The 12,209-nt window shown below is 36.8% G+C and overlaps 1 protein-coding gene across 2 annotated transcripts in view; it reads left to right on the forward strand.

Annotated features, from left to right (window-relative positions):
* SLC9A9 (solute carrier family 9 member A9) overlaps window positions 1-12,209 on the forward strand; it is a 181,823-nt gene that overhangs the window by 72,017 nt on the left and 97,597 nt on the right. For both annotated transcript variants that reach the window (XM_064666392.1, XM_064666393.1), the window contains exons 8-9: window positions 45-145; window positions 8,461-8,549. In XM_064666392.1, coding sequence (XP_064522462.1) covers window positions 45-145; window positions 8,461-8,549 — 190 coding nt within the window. The remainder of the gene's footprint in view (window positions 1-44; window positions 146-8,460; window positions 8,550-12,209) is intronic.

The raw sequence follows: 12,209 nt of genomic DNA on the forward strand, positions 1-12,209 counted from the left end.
CTGTCGGGTTTTTATTTTTCCTTAGTAATCTTTTAGCACTTGACAAAATTTACAAAGCTGTGTGAGTTTCCTATGTTGGAGACAGGTCTATTTTTCCTCCTATCCTGGAGTGCCTTCTTATCAGCAGAAGCCGCTGGGCTTACAGGTAAGTGTTGAATTTTACTGAATAAAAGCAGTTTTATAATATGCCTCTAGTGTGGGTAAAATGCATGTTTATTTTAGGCATGACATCACATAAAAATTTTCTAAAGGCCCATTGCTATATTGAAGATTGTTTCATCTTTAAGAACATTAAGAGACATTGAATAGTTCTTCCAGACAAAGACATATTAGATCAGACTCAAGTTCTCAGTCTTTCTTCCCTAGATTATCCCATCCCTATTAGTCCCAGTACTAATCCAACTATTTTCTGCCCAGCCATAGGACCAAAGATGACAGTAAGTACAAGGAAGCGAATATGCAGTGGCATGTGACTGTGAGACTGTTTGTTCCTCTGCACACACTGCATGTCCTGGTCCCTTTTTGTTCTTCCCAGTTATCAGTGACTAAACAGAGGACAGGGCCATCCTCAACATTGCCAGTGGCATCCACCTCTGTACTTAGAAAAAAAAAAAAAGGTCATCTTGTTCAGTGCCCCTCCATGAACATCTTTAGCAACAGGAGAGGCACAGCCATGTCCCAGTGACAGGTAAAGATGTGTGATCTGGTTATTTTTTCGTTAATGTCAGGAAAGAAATTATACGATCGCAGTCAGTTACATACCCAGGGCCTCCATTAAAGAGTATACAGGAGTTTAGGCAAAAATTGTTTACCTACACAGCAGCCTACTGTATAGTGTAATTCAAGAGAACACAGTTTGCATGGCCCTGATTGTTTTAATGTTTTTGAGGCCATCACCCCTGAAATCTAGTGCTCTAACTAATGTCAGGGAAAGTCAGGGGAAGAAAACTGCTTAATGGAGTGATGATGCAGCCCATGCTTGTTTGTTTGCAAAACTGTTCAAAGCCTTTTGGAGTCAACAGTTATATTTTTATATGTTTACTGAGTTGTCTGGAACTAGCATATTACTTTTTTAATATCAGCCACACAATCGCACTATGTCTGAATGGGTATCAACATCTGCATCTTCTGGCATCCTTGTCTTATTAATTAAACTATTTTGCATCCTGCTTACTGCCAAAATCTTCAGGCCAATGAATAAAAAGAGGGGCATCTGAACTTCATTTTCCTTGGATATTGTGTTTTTTCTGTTCCTTCCTTCTTAATGAACTTCAAAGGATTAAAACTAGACATCAGTATTTCCCTGTAGCTATTAAGTAATGTAATTGCAAAATAATTTCATTCTTATAATGCTTTCCATACCAGTTCTTCAATCACTCTGAGTCTTTTGAAGTCTAATATTGAAGTATTTCATAATTTAGAAATAATGGCCTATACTGTTTTTGTGTGGGTATCGTAGGTGGTAGAGCCCACTAGCAGATTTTTTAAATAAATTGTAAATGGAGAGTAATACAGGCCAATGTTTTAGAAAATATCTTATTCTTTTGCCTCAAGATATCCTGTGATATATAACACACAGTATATGGGCCTGACCCTGGTTGAAAAATGGATGTGATTGAACCAGATAATCAACATAAAAATCCTGGATGACTACACAATTATTGTCATACTGATAACTGTAAAATTATAAATTAATGTTATGGTTATTAATCTTATAGCTATATCATCAAGCTGTGATATATGCATGATAAATTGATTCTTATACAGTAGAACCTAATTTGTGCATTTTCTCATTTGCCCTGAAGTATATAATTCCTGACTGCTGAAAAAAGCTGTAATAACAGAGTACTAGAGTAAGGTCAGTGTTAATAGAGTTGTTTTCATGTTCAAACTTCATTACAGAGTATTTACTAGTAGGCTATAAAAAAATCATAAATAATTTAAATTAAACACTTGTCAAAATAAATGAGGAAAGTACATCTTGCATGTATTAATTGCTTGTTCTCTTGTTTTGTAATTAACAAAATTTGCTAAATTTTAAATGATCACTCAGTCATTAGTCTGTGAAAGATTCCATGATGTACACAAGCATTTAATGTTCACCTCACTTAGACTCTATCTACAGCTGTTTGAAATGAGTAGATATTCAAATAAAAAGAGATTAATATACCTGCAGAAATACACCCAAATGTATGTGTGAATTTACTTGCATATATGTATTCAGTGAATGCATACTGCAAAGTCATAGAGAATTTATCAGTGTAAAGGCATCAAAATTGCAGCCAACCACCTCTGATTTTTACATGGTAAAGATCTGCACTATGAAGGCAAGAAAGAAATAGGTCTTGAAGGAAAAAATGTTGAAGAGCATCTTCTTTGTTCATTTACTGGTTTTCAGAGCCCTTTGTTTTCTGAACATTATAAAGGGAAAAGTTTGTGATAATAAATTACTGTTGTTTCCTCACCTTCAGCAATTCTCATCTGAACATTTTGTGATGTGTCTGACACCTGTCTTATTCAAGGGCTCAGAGGAGAGCACAGTCTACCTAGTAGGAAAGCTTTTCCTCCAAAAATAAATAAGCAGTTTATTATGGATGATGTACCCAGGATGAGTCCAAAAATCTGGTCTCTCACTGGGGCAATTTTGTGCTACCTTTGTGTTTAGGACATAGCAAGAACAAATGTCACCAGCTTCCATTTCCTTTAGTGCTGCTGACAAAGTGCATTTATTCTGCTGTTCACTGCTCCTGTCTGTTTGCTGTAATTTGTCTTGGATCCACCATCTACCTCATCGCTTTTTAAAATGTTGTGACCAGTTCTTCTTGTGACACTCTCAGAAGGGATCTACCAAAACATTTCTGTCTGCAGTTCTGAGCACTGCAAGCCCAGGTCAGGTTGGGACCACATGGGCTTTAGTTCACTGAGCTGACATTATTCTATAAAAGGAAGTTATTCTGGGCTTTAAATTCTAAATTTTGTGGGTTTCTTTCCTTTATTCATAAGTAATGTGCCATGTTGTGTCACACAGAGAAATAGGCAGACTCCTCCCAGTAAGGAAGGAGAAGAGATACCTTGGCTTCTAGAGTAAAACTCAGTTCTCCTAAGCCGTAGATCTGCCACTCCCAGGAGCACAGTGTGAAACCTGAGCCCAATGAGAAAAGCAGGTTCTTCTGAGGTAAGAAGACGGCCCTTGCAGTGCTGTGCAGAGACGGATAACAAGTGAGCCAGATTGCTACAAATTTGGAGTCAATTCTTGGGTCTGGCTAATTTAGGGTCTGCTGTAGGTATAGCCTTTTAAGACAGTAAGGGAAAAAGAGAAAGGTATATGATTTCAGAGAAAAGTACATATTCTAGCATGGCATTAGGCTGAGACCGATGAACAGTTGCATAAAATGAGGATAGTGGAGTCTTATTGCTGTTGCATAGATTCAGGATAAACAGGGTAAGCACTCTTAGCGTGTCTAGGATAAAAGCTGTTATGTGTCACCGTAGGGGTTCCAATCTAAATTGAATTCAGCAATTCATTTGAGGTTACAAAAGTACAACACTGCAGCTCAGGTCTCGAAGCAGCCAGGTGCAATACCAATGTACCATCCCCAGATAAGGGCCAAAAAAATCCCCTCAGCTCTATCTTTTGTTACTTTCTGTCACTTCAACATAAAATAAACCTCATACAACTTCAGAGATAAAAGCTTCATGAACAAAGTACGAGCTTTAGTTCTGCATTGGTGCAGGTCTGGTGAAAGAAACCTTAAATCTTTTCTTTAGTATCAAGAAAATGATTAGTCACACTTCATACCCTCAGTGAAAACAGAGTGAATAGGGATATTGTTGCCACTGGGTGTATGGCCTTATTACCACAGCAATTTGAGGCAGACGACAGTGCCTCATTTCCTGCCACTCACACAGTCACTCTGCATCCCAGTAGGTGCTGGGGAGATTCTGACATAAATATGACTCCAAAGTACATTTTATCTGATTTAAATAATTTCTCTTTTACCCAATCCTCATTGTTCTCCTTTCCACACATTTCACCACCTTTGATGAAGACCAGTTCCTGCTGGTTTTGCTTTACTGGGGGATTTGCAGTATGTTGTGCAAATCTTTAGAGATGAACTTTTTATCCATTCCCTTGCTTCCCCAGAAGGTAGAGGTTTGGGAGTTTTCTTTTTCTATCCCTTTTTTACCACTAAAGGTCTGACAGCTGGAGACATCATGTCAGTTTTATTCTCTCAAATTAGCAAATTCTCAAGTTTTGATTGTGGTCACTCACTTCCAGGTTTACATTAAAAGCACATTGCACATGCTGCCCTGTCTAAATGTTTCTTTTTATGCATTTGTGAAATGATCAAAAAAAAAATGTTTTTTAGTGAAAATATAGAAGATGTTTTTAGATTAACTCTTGTAAATTAATTCTCACACTGTCAGGTTAATGTTCACACCATCAACAAAATACTTTTAAAAATACAAGTTATTCATTTATCCTGTATTATCTTTTCATATTACTCACTTTTGTCCTAACAATCAGCTACAAGTATTGGTAAAAACTGATGTAAGAATAAGTTCTCTAACTGTATTAACAGCTAGCAAGCTGTGTGTTTCTCTGTTATATAAGGTGGGAAAAAAAATCAAATAAAATTGTAAGATTTTTATTTCTAATAAAACCTGTTCAAAGAGGATGAGCTGCAGCTGAAAGTTTACTAGTGACTATAAGCATTTTACTGTGAAGTGTCTCATCTTTTATATTAAGAGAAAAATTTCAATAATCTGCTAATAAACACAAGGAGCTGTATTTCACTTAGCAACTGATCACTCATTTCAAATCAAACCATTACCTGGTTAAGTTAGCACTTTGTTTGGCAATTGTAGTACTAAGTGTCTCAGTAGTTGCTACTTTTGCCACTTAAAAATGAAACCAGAGAGCTGAGTCTCCAAGTCTGAAATTACTCACTGAGCACTAAGTACTGCTAAAAAGACTGTCTTGTTTTATTTGCCTCCCTACATCTAATAGATACTTTCTGTTTACAATTCCAGTATTGCCATATTTGCTCTTACCTGTTTCTCTGTGAAAGCAAGCCTGCAAAAACTTAGCAACCTCATTTACGTGCCATACTCTGTTCATACAGTATTTTGCTACCCAACTAACTTCAAGATCTAGCTTTAATAGTCTTACAAAGAAATCCAGATTGCTTTTTTCTTCTAACTAAAGAGTTCTGTGTTTGCCTCTTTAGGTACTTCTCTTTCATTTGTAGTTGCATTAAAATGTAATTGGTCCTCACTCTTAAGTAATCATTTTTATGTAAATGCATTACAAACAATTTTCTCCAAGACTCTTAATGAACCATTCATTGCAAGAGGCATGGCTGGTACATTTTAAGCTTTCTATTGTAGCAATTGAAATATTCCTCTGCATTCCCCCAGTCTTCCCTGGAAACAGGGTATCTGGTTTCTACACTTGCATAATTGCATGGTTCAGTTCATTTATTCTTATTGTAAAATCAGATTTAGGCCATTTTTTTCCTCACATCACTCAGTTCTCTCACACACATAATTAACAGTTTCTTAGCAGTCAAGAACAGTTCATAATCATATTTAATAGTCAATTTTAAAAATGCAAGATGACACTATGATGATTAATAGAGAAGAAAGTGAATCAGAAGCTCTTATCTCCATTTCTGTTACTGAGCCTGGAGCTAGTGATACTTAGCAACATTACTGACTGGCTACATTTTTAGCTGAAATATCATTGTTAGAGCATCCCATTGCATATTATCAATGCCTTGAGAATTTTTAAACTCACCAGATCATTTCTGCACAATCAAATACAATTACTGAGAAAAAAGACTTAGACACATTTATGAGAGCAATTAGACCTCACGAAAATATGAACTCCCTGAAATGTATTTAGGCAGTGACAACCTCACTGCTCCTCACGTTATTTACTGTGAAGAAAAGTCTTAGTGTAGCTAGAAAAAAATAAATATCAAAGCCAACTTAAGAAAATAAATATTAAAAAAAGAAGACATTACTTAAAGCTTGGTGGAATTTCTCTTGGCTACAGAGACAGTTCTGCAGAAGCAGTACAGGTAAATTTACAATATAAAGATAACCCAGAAGCAAAGAAAATGTCTACAGTGGTTTGTGGGGGGGGGGGGGGGGGGGAATATTATTTTTATAATATATTATTATTATTATTATTATTATTATTATTATTATTATTAAAGAAATAATCATTTTCTTTCTGATGGCAGTTATCCCTTGTGCCAAATTCATCTCAGAATTATTTACTCCATTCTTTCTTTAAAGGCATATTAATGCCAGGCCTCAGTTCTTCCCAGAAACAAGAGAGTCTTGCAAGTAAAGAAAATTGGATTTTGTTGGCCAATATTTGCATGGGTAGCAATCCAAGGAGAGTCTAGAGAAAGATGTAGTAAGGTAATAATTAATGTAACTGGTATGTGACACCGCACAGATCCCACACACACCATCTCCCTCAAATGGATTAATTTCAGCATTGTCTAAATTATTACTTTGATTTGTTCCCTTATCTGTGCCATGGTTCAGGGCAGAAGGATATTTCACCTACCTCAAAGACCCTCCTGCTGCTAAAATTCAAACATTTAGAGATTTGGATAAGCCTGTTAAAGAACATGTTGAGGCACCAGTGCTTGAAGCACCTCACACTTGTTCAGTACAGTGCCATCCATTTTTCCTGTGAGTCTGAAGCCCAGCCTGCTTCTATTAACCCTTTTGAAGTAGCAGATTGTTTATATTGGGTTGCTTTGCTAAAGGTGCAGCACTGCAAATTCCATCCCCTTACTGAGCCCCTTCTTGCTGGCCTTCATTAAGTCAGGATAGTCCCCATCCTGGAGAAGATGGAGGAAGCTTTATCCAGTTTCAAGTCCAGGACTGAAGGAAGACACTGGGATTATTTTTACATTCCACTTCATGCTTTTGCTTCCAATACAACTAGTTTATATGTTTCAGTTCATGCTACTTTAACACAATAAATGCTCAGAAAGCTGCAGCACAATCACATTGCAAGGCTGGATAGTGCCTAAATCTGAACAGATATCTTTCCGCTTGCTTTGTTGCCTCAGACTCATCAATATAATTTCAGTAAATGTGAGCAGCCTATGAGCTAAAAATTACCTAACAACGTGCAGAGCAGCCCATGAGGAAGCAGAACTGAAAGGCTAATCAGGGCATGTTGTGGCTCCTACACAGGAGGCAGGGAGTAGAAGGGCTGAAAGGCACAAGGACTAAGGCACTGTGGAAAAGTGGTTGTGTGAGCCCCGGAGATCCCTGGCACACAGTGATGCCTCCGCAGGCTGGCTCTGGGCTAAGCCAGCTGTTGCTCACATGATGTGCAGCTCAAAACCAAGCAGAACTTGCACACTCCACGTGCTTCAGGAAAAGTGTGTGAAGGTTTTCAGGGGAATGATGATCAGAATTGACACCATAAAGCCCTGAGCTGTTGTGTAAATAATTATCTATGCAGGCATGCCCAGAGTTTAAGAAAAGCCCAGGGCTTTCTTCCCACGTGGGCACTTACATATGGCTACTGGTGGACATTTTATTTTGGTTTTCCATTTTCTCCCTGTATGGGCTCCTTCTTCATTATCTGTGTCCAGAGCTGACAGGAAACTACAGTTACAATCTTGTCAGCTACTGTAATTATAATACTGCATTACGGTGATGTTACTGTATGATTCTAGTGAGTTAGAACCAGGGCCAGGGAAGAAGTATTAAAAAATAGCACTAAAAAAAAAAAAAAAATTATTATTATTCCTGAAAAACCTGCTGCCCTGCTCCTCAAGACCTTCCATAAGCTGGGAATATAACTGCTGCCATGTGTCATTGACCTGGTTGTTCTGGGCAGTGCAGTTTGCACCTGCCAGAGCATCACTTCTAAGCAATGTGTTGTTGTCCTCCTTGCACATGATTATGAAAAGGCTGCAGTCAGGCACAGACTGAATTGACTTTCCCCTGCTGCAGTCATTCAGTACCAAGCGAACTCAAACCACTTAAATGTAATAAAATTATTTTTTTCCTTTCCTATTCAGTCTCTGACAAATTTTTTCAAAAGGTCTGAAGTCCTACATACTACAGTTATGTTAGTCCTACTTTTACAATTACTGTCAGATAGATTACGGTCAGATCATACCATGTATTAGTTGAAACAAATTTTCTACAGCCTCAGGCCAAATACACAACAGTAGAAGTGCTATGAATCCATGATCGTCCAGGTAGAAGATTCAAGATCTACAGGATTTTTAGCAAAGCAAAAAAAAAAAAAAACAAACCTAATTTATTTGAAAGATGCTCTTATAAAATATATCTCAAATTTCTTCTGTTATAAAAAGGTGATAACAGACTAATTTTCTTTTTTATGCAACCTTTTGCAAACCTAAGTAAGAAAATAGAAATAGCTAATGCTGTTTTTTCTTTGAATTTCAGGTATTGTTGCAGTCCTTTTCTGTGGAGTTACACAGGCCCATTACACCTACAACAATCTGTCAACAGATTCCAAAATGAGAACTAAACAGGTATGGAAATAATTGACTTTGTGTCTTCAACTGGTGCAAGGAATAACAGCTACTGGAATATAGCTGGATAGCATTTCATTGATGCAAGGCAAGAGGCTTATGTCTTCACTAGGGGAAAGACTAGAGAAACAGTTAACTATTCTCTGGATAAGAAAAAAATACAAGAATACAAGAATCTGTCCTTGCCAAGAGACCTGAAATGCCAGTCAGGTGTGCAGACAACAGTTTACACCAGCCTCCATACAAAAATGGTTCAAAGTTAAGGAAATCAAAGAGCTCTGGTAAGACAGAAGTGCTCAGAGAGGCTGGATCCATGTAGATTTTTGGAAAAGGACAGTCTAAACTACAGTCTGGCCCACAGACTTCATTAAAAAGTGACATAATTAGAAGGATAGTGATTTTTTTTTTCCACTGTGTTATTTAGAGCTTTAGAGATGAGAAATTTGGTCATCTGCTTTTTGTTCGAACAAGTGACTAGTGCAATTGTAATTATTTTTTAAAGCTTGGAGGTGTTCTCAGATCTATGGCATTGCAATGTTCAAAATACTTTTCAGCACAAGGAGTAATTTTAGACTACCCTGCCACTACCTGGATCCTATAAAAAGTCATTTAAATGCAGTTTTCTTCCCCTTTAATGTTGACTCATATGTCCCATGAACACCAGGTTGTAGAAAATCTATCTCCTAGAACAAAATAGAAACACACAGTCCAATACTATAATTTTCATAATGTGATCTGGTACCTTTTTCAGCAGCTCCTCTCTTCTAAGCATTGGAAATTTTACGTAGAAAATTTCATCGTTTCTTGCACATCTCAATTTAATCAAAAATCCAATTTTCTATCAAAAACAACTTGATAGAAAAAAATACTGGCCATAGTCCCAGCTCAACTGTTAGAGTCTTACAGATTTTAAATCAGAAAAAAACTTCTGGTCAGTACTTCCATAATAAAGTGTTAGCTATTGAACAGGGTAAGACTTCTCAATTGCATTTCTTCATACCAGCAGAGGCTGATGCTTTCAAAAAGTATTCCAGCAGAGAAGTAACCTTTCTCTGATGACTGTATTGTAAGGGAAGGACATTTATATCTACTGTAGAATTGTTTCTCTTTTGCAGAAATACTGAATTAAATTTGCCATTGCTACCCTTGCATATAACTTCAAATTTGAATACAAGGTTTTTTCAGGGATTCATCTGCATGCTTTGGTGATGCACAGCCTCAGACAGAGAAAAAGAAAAATGGTGATATTTCTAATTACATATGAAGCTTTTTCAACTACAGAATTAACTAACGTTTTGTTTAAATGCATACTGGTTTTATTCATGTTTACTTTGTTATTCCCTTCTATTCAAGAAGTGCAAATAAAATAGTGAAAATAAACTCGATTTACCCTTGAACACACAGAAAAGGGATTATGTGTTTCTCTATGGAGTTATGAGTTTTATGCACCCTTTTCTATTCTGTTTTTCTCTTCCCTCACAAGCTCTTAATCCTCAGCCTCCTTTATGATGTAGTTCAAAAATTGTTGTTAAATTCCTTTGAATTCTTCTAATTTATTTTCTAATCCAAATATTACCCTTTCACATGCAGTTGTTTCAGTGAGACCTGCACTGCCTCTTTCTTTCTCTTCTCCCAAGAATTCTCATCAAGCAAATTTAATAAGCCATACACTTGGCATTCTCATAATCATATATGACTTCAATGCATTTCAAATTAATATTGTTGCTCAGATAGTTGGCTTTGCTCCCAATCTGAGTCTTTTTTATTACTCATTACTGGCCAAAATCAAGGGCTTTTCAGTTCATTTATAGAACTATTCCAAAGCAGTCTCTCTCTTTTGTTACAATATGACAGAAGTTTCAATAAGGAGTGCTGAACTGTAATGCACACTACAAAACATTGAGTTAAGGCTCAGGCTAAAGCTAACAAAAACCATGGAAATTAGATTGAAAACTATAAATCTGATTGTGAAATTGTGTTAGCTGTTTTTAAATAAATGCATTTTCTTTACTACTTTGCATAATTTTCTTTAAATTTTTTACTGAATTTTAACATTTCATAGCTCGATGGTAAAATCCAGCATACAATGATAGAGAAGGTATTTCTGACTATGATGCCGAGTTCTGCATATCTCATAATACCTCATCATTTTTTCTAAAAAAATAGGTAAGGGAGAAAAAAAGACAAGTATGTTTTTCTTCAGTTATTGATATAAAATGAAAACTTACCTACAGTTCTTAAATGAGAATTTAAGAACCTCAGTTAAAAATGCCTGTTAAAATATGCCATGCAATTATTAGTCCCCATGTATCCTTTATTATCCTGTCAATCCCTGTTTAACATTCCATGAAAGAGAAATACTGGATTTCAAGCATCTGCATCTGGAAGTATAAAGTAACACTAATCTTGTCAGAAAAATTGATTATTGGAACACTGTCACAAGAAAAGTAAGATAACAAAGATTTAGTGAAAATGGAGGCTTTAGATAGTTTTCATTCAATTCACTTATCCCAATTCTCATTAAGTGTTTATAAACATTCTCTCTGTGTGTTTTTACTGACTTTTTTAACATGAAAGATGTTTTATGGCAGTATTTTTAAGTCATCCTCATTGACCTGACTATGGTCATAGTGGTTTTAACATTGCAATCGACCATGCCCTCCGTGGCAACAAGGTTAGGTCAAACAGAGTGCTCCTGAGTCTCAGACACTTAAAGTTTAATTTATCCAATATATCTTTCACGAAGGAGAAGATGAAACTGCTGGGATCAGATCGAAAGCTATCTGATTCTGAGCAGCTTTCTCTGGAATTATTTACAGCTGCTATATCACCTCACATTATGCTGCAGCCAAACAACAGTTGCTTCTAAATCTTGGGACATTATAGCTCAGATTTTACATTAGGCTTCAGATATACAGTAGGGCTGGGTTGATTTGCTCTGCTACAAGTAAGTCAGTAGCTGGGCAGGGTGTTGTGAGATAAATGGAAATCCCCAGTTTGTTGAAAGTGGGCAGTATAAATCCCTACAGGTCACCTGTAGAAAGGGATGCATGCACAACACTGTGTTCTCTATGGGAAGATAAGATACACCTCGCTATCTTTTTCTCTCTGCCCTCTCTCACTTTCACTCAAATGCCAAGCTAAGATAGTCCATTTTCCTGGTGGGGGAGTACTGACTAATGGTTATAAATGTTCCCCATCATACTTAGGAGTTGTATCATTTTCTGGTTATATTCCTTTAACTCTGGGGAACAACCACAGTGATGAGAATGGTACAGGGCAATACCTTTCTTTGGTTAAGTTTGCAAGGATATGGAGAATTCCGTTCACAGACAGCATAGAGTGTCAGCAACAAATTCTGGAAAGGGAATTCTGAAAGGCATCTCCTATGGGAGTAGAGCCAGGGAATTACAAGAAGACACCAGAAAGCATGTCCAGCCAACAAGGGAGTGTGTCACACACTGCCCTGCCTGTCTCCATTCATTCCACCAGTCTAACCCTTGTTCACATAGTCACCTATAAAATAGTTTGTCTAACAAGCTAGTGAAGGTTGCTATCTCAAATTAAATGTCCTAGCCTTTCTAATCACCTTAGAGTTAAACAGGGACCTGTTTTGCTGACCCTGAGAGCAACCCCATTATGGAACACCTGTCTTAGAGA

This window comes from Pseudopipra pipra, chromosome 10, assembly GCF_036250125.1.
Source record: "Pseudopipra pipra isolate bDixPip1 chromosome 10, bDixPip1.hap1, whole genome shotgun sequence".
NCBI lineage: Eukaryota > Metazoa > Chordata > Aves > Passeriformes > Pipridae > Pseudopipra > Pseudopipra pipra.